General features: G+C 51.9%; 2 protein-coding genes across 2 annotated transcripts in view; one reads left to right on the forward strand and one right to left on the reverse strand.

The window, feature by feature from the left end:
- LOC142589524 (uncharacterized) overlaps positions 1 to 12,507 on the forward strand; it is a 179,697-nt gene that overhangs the window by 126,027 nt on the left and 41,163 nt on the right. Inside the window, exon 3 of the mRNA XM_075700928.1 lies at positions 9,966 to 10,154. Coding sequence (XP_075557043.1) covers positions 9,966 to 10,154 — 189 coding nt within the window. The remainder of the gene's footprint in view (positions 1 to 9,965; positions 10,155 to 12,507) is intronic.
- LOC142590731 (uncharacterized) lies at positions 4,638 to 6,522 on the reverse strand. The gene has a single exon (XM_075703162.1). It carries the CDS (start codon positions 6,378 to 6,380, stop codon positions 4,638 to 4,640), a length of 1,743 nt encoding a protein of 580 aa, XP_075559277.1. The 5' UTR covers positions 6,381 to 6,522.

The following is a 12,507-nucleotide window of genomic DNA, read 5'->3' on the forward strand; positions in this document are numbered from 1 at the left end:
TTGCACTCCGGTAGCAACTAGAGTCACTGGAAAAAATTTCAGAGTACCGCAAAGGTCGGTATTTGACTAGCAGCACTAAGCGGCCACCGCCATATACCTTCCAAGCCGACTACGTCGTGGGAAGGCCGCCGTGTTGGAAGAGCTTGATATTCGGTGACACATCAGGTTGAGTGTTTACTGAAGTACAAATACTTTGTGCCCGGAGATAATGGTTGCTAAGAGCGAAAAGAAAATGTTATTTTGTGCGAAGTAATGCAGCCGGTGGTTGTTTTGCACGCCGTTCGTGTTTACTGCTGGAACTGTGCTACGATTGTGGGCAGCAGCTTAGCGCTGCTATCGGGAGCTTATGCACACGTTTTTTTTTCCTTTCGCGGAGCGAGCTACGAAGGAAACATTTCGTCACTTCGAGCCGCAATGAGGCAAGCTTGTGCTTTTGGGCATGACCATCGTGGGCCACTGCCGGCTTCTATTGAATGTTTCCAAGCAGGACGAAACTAACACCTGACAATGTCACTTGTACGTACGTTCATTGTATAATTTCACAAGCTAAATCGGATACATTTAATTTAGTTTGTAATCGGATACCGCGCGTTCTCTACTCTTCCGGGCGACTTCGTCCGGCGTATACGCACGATACACTGCGACTGCCGTGTGCGCACCGGTGTTTGGTCGTGATCGTAAGACGATCTGTGCACAGCAGGTGTAAAAACCAACTTCGATGACCATTTTGCGCACTAAATCCTGTGGAAGGCCAATATGAGCCATTTGCGTCACTACAGCGACGTATATATACTTCTGTACGCTGATAATGAGCGAGAGTTTACTACATTGCGATTTATGAATGCGGCTGTCTAGTGCGTTGATGAGCGGCTACTCTTCTCAACTTATTTATGACTGTTTGCTTAGACTGCCAAGATTTGCTGCCTCTGTAAAAGAAAAGGCATTGGATTGGATTGGATTGGAGAAACTTTATTTATGCCTGCAGTTGGGCGCTCGCGCGCCCCGACGATGGCCTACGTCATCCTCGAAGGTGCCGTTACTCGGCGCGGGTCTCCGCTCGCCGTTGCCGGCTCGCTGGGTCCGTGCCTTTCGAGCGCCTCGAGGACCTGCTGGACGGCCCAGAGCTGATCGTCTCGGTCGTAGCTCTTCGCGGCTGCCTCGAGCCGCGGTGGGAGTGTTCTTGAGTTAGCGTCTTCTGGATATTTAATGCAGTCCCACAAGATGTGCGTGTAGTCTGCGGTCTCCCTCCGGCAGACTCTGCACATATCTGTCGGATATGTCTCGGGGTACATGCGATTCAACAGTTTCGGGCTCGGTAGCGATCCGGTCTGGAGCTGTTTCAGTACTACCGTCTCCGCTCGACTCAGTCTCGGGTGCGGGGGTGGAAGAGTCCTGCGAGCCAAGCGGTAGGCCTTCGTGATTTCATTGTAATCCGTCATGCGGTCCTTGGTTCCGAACCACGTCGGACGGTCTGTCGCCGGGGCGCGGTTGGTTAGCGCTCGCGCCGCGGCGTGTGCCGTCTCGTTATGGTTCTCATTGCGTTCCGACGCGTCGCCCGCGTGCGCCGGGAACCACTTGAGTCGTACTTTTCGTTCGTCTAGTTTTACCGCTCGCAGTACGCGCTCAGCCTCCCTGCAGATTTGCCCTTTGGCGAAGTTTCGCACCGCCTGTCTTGAGTCACTCAGCACCGTGTGGCAGTCTGCGTCGGTGATGGCCAGGGCGATGGCTACCTCCTCCGCTTGCTCCGCTTCGGTGCTTCTCACGCTCGCTGCCGTCCTCGTGGCGCCGGTTGACGCCTCTATGACGACCGCTACGAAGGCGTTCCGTTGGTATTCGGCCGCGTCCACGTACCGCGCGTGTTCGTCGTTGGCATGCTGGTCGATGAGAGCCTTGGCCCTCGCCGCTCTTCTTCCCTTGTTGAACTCGGGATTCATGTTCTTCGGTATGGGGTCGATTCTGGTCTGGCGTCGGACCTCTTCGGGGACGGGGAGCTTCATCTCCACCTCGTTCGAGCGTCTTATTCCCAGATCGTCCAGTATCTTCCTCCCGGCTTTGGTCATGGACAGCCGCTCCAGTTGAGAGGTCCGTTGCGCTTCGGCTATTTCTTCGAGCGTATTGTGTAGCTCGAGTTGTAACAAGCGGGTCGTGCTTGTGGACTCGAACAGGCCCAGCGCTGTCTTGTACGCTCTTCTGATGAGCACGTTGATTTTGTTTCGTTCGTGTTGCAGCCATCTGTGGTAGGCTGCAACGTACGCGACGTGGCCGATGATGAAAGATTGGACGAGCCTAATTAGGCTCTCCTCTCTCATGCCAGCCTTTCGGGAAGTGACTCGTTTGAGGAGTCGAATCGCGTTGGCTGTTTTTGCCTTGAGACGGGTGATGGTTTCGCCGTTCCTTCCGTGCTTTTCGATGACCATGCCTAGGATCCTAATTTTGCCGACCTCGGGGATTACGTTGCCGGATTTGGTCACGATTCTGATTTTTTCGTTTTCGCGTTGTCTAGTCTAGCCTCTGCTGTATTTGGTAGGTGGGAGTATGAGAAGCTCCGATTTGCTCGGCGAACATCTCAGTCCGGTGCCTTCCAGCTGGTCTTCTATTGCGTCGACGGCGGCTTGCAGCGCCCCCTCGATGTGGGCGTCGCTGCCACCGGTCACCCATATCGTGATATCGTCCGCGTAGATGGTGTGCCTGACGTCTTCGATGCACCCGAGCTTTTCGACCACTCCGATCATTACCAGGTTGAACAGCATTGGCGAAATGACCGATCCCTGTGGTGTTCCGGTGCTCCCGAGCTTCTTCTCTTGCGTCTGTAGGTCGCCTGCTCGTAGCTCGACGGTCCTGTCCGTGAGGAAGTCCTTGATGTAGTTGTAGGATCTTTCCCCCATGTTGAGCTTGGAGACTTGGGACAGAAACGCCGAGTGTTTCACCTTATCGAAGGCGCTCTGCAGGTCGAGCCCTAGGATGGCTTTGTTGTCGCGGGCGCTGCCGCCATCATCGATGATTTGGTGTTTGAGCTGCAGCATCGTGTCCTGCGTGCTGAGATGCTGTCTGAAGCCGATCAAAGTGGCCGGGTACAGCCCTTCTCGTTCCAGGTAGTCTTGCCACCTGTTGAGCAGGACGTGCTCGAGCACCTTGCCCACGCAGGACGTGAGCGAGATGGGCCGGAGGTTATCCGTGTCCGGCGGCTTCCCCGGCTTGGGGATCAGGATGGTCTTGGCTGTCTTCCACAGCTTTGGCAGCGCTCCCGCTCTCCAGCACTTGTTGTAGTATTTTGCGAGCTTTTCAATCGAGCCGTCATCGAGGTTCTTGAGCGCCTTGTTCGTGACGAGGTCCGGGCCGGCTGCCGACCGGCTGTTGAGGTCGTGCAGGGCCGCGCGTACCTCCTCGACGTCGATGTCACGATCGAGGTTCGCGTTAGGCAGGCCGCTGTACGGCGCGTGTTGTTCGGTAGGTGTAGTCGGCAGGTATTTGTCGTTAATGCGCCTGGTGACTTCGTCGACGCCGTGTGCTGAGACCGCCCGATGTATGAGCTTGGCGAGTCTGTCCCTTTGGTGCGACTTGGTGTTCGTTTCGTCGAGCAGGTGCCGCAGTAGGTTCCACGTCTTCCCGCTATGCATCTGCCCGTCTGCCGCGTTTGCAGATCTCGTTCCACTGTTGCATGCAGAGAGCGCGGCAGTGATCCTCGATCGCTCGGTTCAGCTCCGCCACCTTCTTTCTCAGTCTGCGGTTAAGCCGTTGTTTCTTCCAGTGATTTAGTATCGACTGTTTGGCCTCGATGAGATGCGCAAGCCGGCTGTCTACTTTGTCGATCTCCGCGCCCGTTTCAATCTCTTTGGTCGCGTCGCGTACGCTCTTGGTGATTTCGGCCGTCCACGAGTCGATGTCTTCGATCTCGTCGTCACCGTCGCCCTTCTGGCTTCTGGCGTCTCGAAAGGCATCCCAGTCTATCCATCTGTGTGTTTTGACTCTGGTGTCGTTGTGTTCCGGTATGCCGATTTCCACGATGGTGTGGTCGCTGCCTAGGTCGATCCCCGTGTTTCTCCAGGTGATCGCGCCCCGGATGTCGTTCTTGACGAACGTGAGGTCCGGAGTGGTGTCCCGGGACACGGAGTTACCAATTCTCGTCGGATGTGTCGGGTCCCTGATGAGGGTGAAGTCGAGTTCCGTGGCGTCTTGGTACAGGTCGCGGCCCTTTGCTGTGTACTTGTTGTAGCCCCAGGCAGGGTTCATCGCGTTGAAGTCTCCGCACGCGATCAGGGTGTTACGGCCCGCTGCGGTGCTGGCTCTGTGCAGTAATGTCTTGAATCTCTGTTTTCTCTGAGATGGCTTGCTGTAGACGTTGAGCAGAAATATGCTTCCTTTTCTCTTCTTGCCAGGGATGATTTCGGTCAGTGTGTGCTCGATCTTGAGATTGCTTTGCAGCTCATGTTCGACGAACGTGAGTCCCTTCCTGACCAGGGTGCACAAGCCTCTGCCGTCAGGCGGTCCCTTGTGCACTCTGTAGCCGGGGAGGGACGGTGCGTCGGTTAGTGTCTCTTGTAGTAGTATAACGTCTGGCTTGCGCGCGGCATGTACGATGTGCTGTTGGATGACTGCCTTCTTCCTTCCGAAGCCGCGACAGTTCCACTGCCACGCGGTTACACTTGCTGCTGCTGGTGTTGCGTTGGCGGCCATGATTGCGTTGCCGTGTACGGGGCTCCCTGGTTGGGTGGATGATGCGCGAAGAGGGGCGCAAACGTCGGGTGGCCTACCATCGGCTGTAGGGTCCTTTCGATGTAGGCGAATCTGTTCGTGTTATCGGCTTGGTAGGTCTCCATTGTTTGTTTCAGTGCTGTCACTGCTGCGATGTTTGTCGTGATTAGCTGTTCGAGTTTGCTGAATGTCGCTTCGAATTTCGCTTCGAGGCTGTCGATGCGATCGTTTTCTGTTTGCGTGTGCGTGGCCTCGATGGCTCGCTTCTTCGGTGCCGGTTCCTCTATGGCTTTCTCCTGGACGTTCGTTGTCGTTTCCTCGGTCTTGCTTGTGCTTGGCGTGGGTCTCTGTAGAGGCTCGTTGTTGCATAGCAGCAACTGACGAATCTCGGCGATCTCTTTCGTGAGGTTGTTGATGGTCGCTCGCAACGCCGCGTTTTCGTGTCTTAGGAGCTCATTTGCCTCCCGGACCTTATTAATATCTTCTTTCTTCGTGGTTTCGGTGATTTTCTGCACGTTCCTTATGTTGTTTCCTTTCGCTGCGTCGACCCAGCTCACTCGCTCACGTGACGGTGACGTTTTCCTGCTGAGGCTTCTCTTGCAACAACTGCTGTCTCTGGATTTGGGCGCGCGGTTTTCCGATGGGGTCCTTGACTTTCGCGCAGCTGGCGGCTTGTCCAGTGGCGGGAAATCGCTCTCTGACAGCAGCTGGCGTTCGGCCTGTCGGCGCTCCCATTGTCGCTTGCGCACTACGTAGGGGATCTTGTATTTCGCCTTGCACGTTCGGTCTCCGGTCGGGTGTTCGCCTCCGCACAACTGACATTTTGGGGTACAGCGATGGTCTTCTGTAGGGTTCGCGAGTCCGCAGGCCAGGCACGTCTTGATTGTGGGGGTCGGGAAAACGTCCTTGCGGTGTCCCACTCGGCCGCACTGCTGGCAGACGTCGATCTGTTTCTTGTAGAGGCGGCACGGAATCAGGGTGACTCCGTATCGGACAAAGTTCGGTACCTTGGGCCCCTGGAACACCACAATCGCAGTGGTCGTGCTTCCAATCCTTTTTGAGGCCACTGCTAGCGGGTTCCTCTCGTTGACGATCTTTCTATCTAGCTCTTCGGCGCTCGCGTCGATGGGGATGCCTCTGATGACGCCCTTCACGGTGTCGTGAGGTGCCGTGCGATATGCGCTGACCTCGTAGGGTTTGCCTTGAATGGATATTTCCTGGATTTTAGCGTACCTTGCCGCGTGGTCTTCGTTCGGTGTACTTAGGACCATGATGTTCTGTTGTGTGTTGGGGCAGATGGTGTCCGCGGCGCTTTCCTCGCTCGTGATCTTGGCCGCAGCGAGTATGGCCGCAGCGACGGTGGTGGTGCCGGTCTTGACGACGTCCAGTCCCCCTCTGGATCTGACAACTATCTTGGTTTCTTCTAGTGGCATGGCTGGCATGCGTGCTGCCTTGATGGCCGAGGCTCTGACGTTCTTGTAGAATTTTGACCTCGTGCTTGTTTGACACCCGCCGGGTCCGTCGGGCTTGCCGCTGGCGGGGGTCCGCTGGCGCAACCTCGACATGCGTTCCCCCGCGAGCGTCCATCCGGCGTCGCTGTGGTATTCCTCGGGTGATATCTCTGTTCCCTGAACTTGAACGCACATGTGATTGTCCACGATCATTGTTGTTTCAGAGGGCGCCTCCATCTCGGAGCTGACGAGTGGCAGCCGCCGAGGTGTACGGCAGGCCGCTGTCGGTGCGACGGTGTTGTTGGGCCGAGTGTCCGCGGAACACGCCTAAGCCTAGCAATCCTCCGCACGGCGGCAGTAGAAGCAGTCACGAAATGTGGCAAAGCACCTCTGGGGTCAGCTGGTATCGGTCGATGCCGCTCGCCTTCACGGACACATTGGTGCAAGCAAAACTTTAGTACGAGGTAATTAGCACTGCGTAATTGGCTAGCAATCACGGACCCGATCTCTGACTAGGGACGAGCGCTTCTTCTTCGTCGTCGTCCTCCAAGAAAAGGCAGGAACGCCCGCTGGTGACGCAGCACTTTTTTTTCTAAGTTACATGGGCGATGTATAAAATTCTTCTGCTTTTAGAGCGGTTTATGTAACATGCATAGTGTAAGAGTGAAACTAAAGCTAATGAGCGTTCTGTTGTTTTGTATTTCTTGTTATGCATCAAGCACAACATTATTGGGGTATGCACCGTAGCATTTCAACAAAAAAACATAATATGTATGCTGAATTCAGTTCATTCCATGTGCTCGGCTTACAAGCTCAAAATTTGAAGCATGTGTTGTGAATATCACCTGGCCGTTGGTTTCAACCTCAAAATGCGTATGTATAAATGAGCAAAGGATTGTGGAATGCCCATCCACTCTAGGCTTCTCAAAGTCTTCAGCACAAAAGTGGTCCTGCAAATGTTTGTTGTATGGTTAGAAGTGTGATGCTGGTCACCCTAACAGTGGGCTGCCCAAGGAGGCTCCCAGGGCTTTTTTGAATGAAGCCCTGTTTCAGACATGTGAAACAACAAAAACATGAAAGATAGCTGTAATAATAAGTTGAAAGACCCAACAAAAGAGACGAAGAATACGTTCTAAAGGTTTGGAAGTTCACGCAGTGAGACAATTAAAATAGCTCAATTGAGATGCAAACGCGCATGTGGCCGGAAACACGCAGCTTCAAGGATTGCTAACATTTAACCCATTTCTATTTTTCTACCAGTGCCAACACAACTGCACAGAAAGCTGCCGTTATGTGGACGCACGACATGCACTGACCATGTTTTTATTGACTGCGATTGTCACGGTCTGCGAAAAACAAGTGCCCTATGGGTCGAGTGACTCGAGGCAGGACCGCGCTCACGTGCGCGGAGAAATAATGCGAGTACCTGGTGCACGTAAGGACGCGGAATTCTCGCGCGACAAGTGTGCCTTCGCGTGCGACGACCACGGAATAACCGCGTGTGTTAAGCAACAAACGCGTACACGTGTACCCGTGTCAAGCGTGCAAGACGCGAACGATCCCTCCAATGAACTCCTATTTCCGTAGCGTCGCTAACACGGCGTGCATTTCGTTTAAATATCTTCTAAAAAAGTGCCGAAAAGCACAAGCAAGGTGTACTTATACCTCGCACACGCGGGTGTTTTTGTAGGCTTGAAGTTCTCCCTGCCGATTCTATGTAACCACGCAGAACGACGCTCTCGGGTCATTTTTCCCGGTCGGAATCGAATAAGAAGTCTTTCGAGACTCGGTTCGGTTGCTGCATCCAAAGGCGCAGCAGCCAGGCATGCTTTCCTTGCAGTCAAACGCGAGCGCGACAATCGGAACACAAAAAAACATAGGGAACCTGCGCTGCCTGCGCTGTAACTCAGCCGGCCGCCCGGCGCTTGGAAGGTATATCGCACTCCAAAGAAACGTGGTACGGTTGGGCCAATGAACGCGTCGGCGGCGCGGGGAAAACGAATGCAGAGTACTCTGAAATTTTTTCCAGCGACTCTAGTAGCAACTGGGTCTTTCGCAACCGGCCGCAAGGGGAGTGACGATCGCAGCTCAATCTCGCGCGCGGAAGCGACGAAAGCGGGGATGAAACGCGGGAAAGAGGGTGGGCGGCATCAACATCAGTTAACGAACAAGTGTGCACTTCGCACGGTCGCGCGCGCTTGTATCTTGAAAGGGATCTGCGGACGGCGTATACCGTATTTTCGGGATTCTAAGCACCCCCCTCTACTTTCGCGAAAGAATTTGGAAAAAAAGTTTGCATGCGAATCTAAGCACCCCCCTATTTGTTAGGAAGAGCGCGTAGCCAAGACCACCAAGTGCGCTTGCTCGCTATGTCATCGAGCCGGAGCCGTCGGAGTCCCGAGGTGGAACGGCTGCCGCGACGCGATCTTGCCGCACAGCCGGACTGCAGAGCCGCGCGGACTCGTGAGTGGCAGTGATAGTGACTAAGCATCCGACACAAGCGGTGGGCTCACTGTCTGCACCGATTTTTCTTTTTGATGTTTGCAAAATAAAATGTTATTTCTCGCACCCGTCTCGTCGTGATGTCGCAGCGAAAAGGGGGAGGGGGGGGTCATTCCAGATTTTTCGAACCTAAGCACCCCCCCTCACTTTGGGCATCGCGATCATGAAAAAAATGGGGTGCTTAGAATCGAGTAAATACGGTACCTTTGTGCGCGCTGTGTTCTCGCGGCTCCTACGCTGAACCGATGAAAGTCACATCGCTCGCTGCTGCTGCCGCGCTTGCTCACACCATCGTTTTGAATGCGCGTGTCCGCGCTGATCGAGTGTGATGTGTTCATGTTTGCTTATGCTCGCTGATACCGTGCTCGTTACTTCAGTTGGTAAGCGAATGTTTCCAAGTTTATACCGCCGATCAAGCTACTATCCTTACTTCGTATAGCTGTCTATTTGCTACGGCAATCGATGCTTCGCCTTTCTGGTGAAACTGCGACCTCTTCTTCCACGAAACTTCCAATCGCATCTCCCTAATTTCTATTGCGGACATGCTTAGTTCCCCCCTGCCATCGCTGAACCCAAGGGCTTCAGGATGCCAGAGGAAGCTAAATCGACCGCTGGGCAGATATCTTCACATTCTAATAAAACATGCTCCATCTTTTTCCTAGCTTTAGCGCAGCAAACACATGCTGCGGACGTGAGCGTCATCTGGTGGTGCTTCCAAGTGGCTTCCTCCGCTATCCTCCTCGCGCTCTCTTCGCTATCGCATTCTCCTGCTTTTCTCCTCACCCTTGCGCCATACGCTCGTCCTCGCGACATCGCTGCGTAGAACATCTCATACTATGCATCCACCTTATTAGATGTTAGCATGTTAGCATAGCTTGTGTGCAGTGTAGTGCATGAATATAAATATCGCATGAGATTAACCTTGTGACCTTCACTGGCTGCATAACATTAACAATCAATTAGACAATTAACAATCAATACACCTTGCATATGAAGTCAATGAGCGAAGAAATACCTTCATTAAGAACCAAATGAGTAAAATGAAAATAAAATAAAGAAGGAGAAAATAACTTACACATGACCTCAGGGCTTGCGCAACAAATGAATTCAAAGGGTTCGTTGATCCTTATGAAAACCAAGGAGACTAGCGTAGACGGGAAGAAAGTAAACACCATTGCATGCATCGCCATTACCATGTGCAGCATTCAATTAGCCGCTTCGCATGGATTGTAACATGTGTAGGACATTCCCATAATTCACCATTTGCTTTCATTCTTGGCGCTTCATAGCTGGATGATGCATACCTTTGGTGCCGTGCAGATGCTCGCTGTGGCCATTCTCTGGTGCGCACTGCCGCTCCTGCAGCCGTCGCACTGCTCCGTGCACCAGAAACCCTGCACCTTCAATCGCCTCTGCTTGTGCAGCCACGAGGTGGTGCGCGACGTGGTGTGCGTCGGGGTGCCGTTCTCCACCTTTCCTACCACCATCGGCGACTGCGAGAACGGACAGGTGCGTGTCTCGTTTCAAGGGGACATCATCGCTAAACGTGCCGCTTGAGCTACGACGAAGAACTAGTTAGCAACAAGAAGGAACACAGAAAAGGTGGAGCGCGAACTCACAACTAGCTTATTTTTCTTCTCGGCATGCGTCTTATGCACAAATTTAAAAACTGCGGGTAACATACGAAATGTGACACAATGAAAGAACCAAAAGATTAACTCATCATCCTCATCCTCATCAGCCTATCTTGTGGTCACTGCAGGACAAAGGCCTCTCCCTGCGATCTCTAATTACCCCTGACCTGTGCCAACCGATTCCAACTACCGCCCGCGAATTTACTAATTTCATCACTCCGCCTAGTTTTCTGCGGTCCTCGACTGCGCTTCCCTTCTCTTGGCACCCATTCTGTAACCCTAATGTTCCACCTGTTATCTAACCTACGCATTACATGGCCTGCCCAGCTCCATTTCTTTCTCTCGATGTCAATTAGAATATCGCCTATGCCCGTTTGCTCTCTGATACAAACCGCTCTCTTTCTGTCTCTTAACGTTATGCCTAGCAATCTTCGTTCCATCACTCCTTGTGCGGTCCTTAACTAGTTCTCAAGCTTCTTTGTCAGTCTCCAAGTTTCTGCCCCATATGTCAGCATTGGTAAAGTTCATTGATTGCACACCTTTCTTTTCAATGATAATGGTAAGCTTCCGGTCTGGAGCTGACAATGTCTGCCGTATGTACTCTAACCCATTTTTATTCTTCTGTAAAGTTCCTTCTCATTGACTCATCACTTATCCGCGTCCCCTGTAAGTAATTGACCTAGGTAAGCCTTAGAACCACAGAAAGCTGAGCTTGTTGGTAAGGATTCATTATGCAAAAAAGAGGTGAGGCGTGCAACAGGACACAAGAGAAGAGAAGTGGACAACACGAACGCCGACTATCAACTGAAGGGAGCACTGAGGCGAAAAAGAAAGAAAACACAAAACTCATCTGCGCAAGCTCAGGAATGGTAACACCACGTGTCGATCGGGTACATGTGCCGTTCTACGCGAGAGATAACTGTTAAGGCACTTACTCTCTTCCTTATGTAAGGTAATCGAAGGCTGACTCACGCACGCACTTCCACCATTATAGATATGCCATGCCTCTACCATAAGACGCGTATCTTCATTCTTATGCCTGTACAATATCGCGCATTCATCTAACTCTGGCGTGCAGTTACAATATTGGCAATGTAAGGAAAGATTAGAAGGCGATCCACCGGTTAACGACCTTTTATGTTCCATTAGCCTTTGATTGATACACCTCAGTGCATCAACTATCTATCAACTGAAGAGAGCCTCAGTGCTCCCTTCAGTGCTCCCTTCAGTTGATGGTCGGCGTTCGCGTTGTCCACTTCTCTTTTGTCCTGTCTGCACGCCTCACCGCTTTTTTGCATAGGTAAACATATTCTTTCACAGTCTTTAGAGGCTGACTGGTGATCCTGAACTCTTGTTCCCTTGCCCGGCTATACACAATTATCTTTGTCTTCTGCATATTAATCTCCAACCCCACTCTTACACTCTCTCTGTTAAGGTCATCAATCATTTGTTGTAATTCGTTTCCAGTGTTGCTGAACAGGATAATGTCATCTACAAACCGAAGGTTGCTGAGATATTCGCCGTTGCTCCTTACTCCTGAGCCTTCGCAGTTCAATAGCTTGAATACTTCTTCCAAGCACGCAGTGAACAGCATTGGAGAGATTGCGTCTCGTTGTCTGACGCCTTTCTTTATAGGTATCTTCCTACTTGTGGAGAATTAAGGTAGCTGTGGAATCTCTGTGGATGTTTTCCAGCATATTTATGTAAGCGGCCTGTACTCCTTGATTGCGTAATGCCTCTATGACTACTGGTATCTCTACTAAATCAAATGCCTTTTCGTAATCAATGAAAGCCATATAGAGAAGCTGATTGTACTCTGCGGATTTCTCTATTACCTGATTAGTGACATGGATGTGATCCATCGTAGACAATCCCCTCCTGAAGCCAGCCTGTTCCCTTGGTTAACTGAAGTACAGTGTTGCCCTTATTCTATTGGAAATTGTCTTGGTGAATATTTTATATAATACTAGGAGCAAGCTATTGGGCCTATAATTTTTCAATTCTTTTACCGTCTCCCCTTTTCTGGATTAGTATATTGTTTGCATTGTTGCAGTTTTGTGGGACCCTTGAAGTCGATAGACAGTTCGTATAAATCTGTCTCTTAAAATATTAGGACAACGCAACTCACTTTATCTACTAGCCAGTCTTCCTCAAGAACCGACTGTTAAAGCCAGGTTACTGTTCTCCGTCGGCTAAGCAAAGTATCGCAAATTATCGAAATTCAGAAA

Source organism: Dermacentor variabilis, chromosome 8, assembly GCF_050947875.1.
Source record: "Dermacentor variabilis isolate Ectoservices chromosome 8, ASM5094787v1, whole genome shotgun sequence".
Taxonomy (NCBI): Eukaryota; Metazoa; Arthropoda; class Arachnida; order Ixodida; family Ixodidae; genus Dermacentor; species Dermacentor variabilis.

Coding starts and splice junctions, on each gene's coding strand:
- LOC142590731 (XM_075703162.1), bottom strand. CDS start 6,380: ATGGAGGCGCCCTCTGAAACAACAATGATCGTGGACAATCACATGTGC.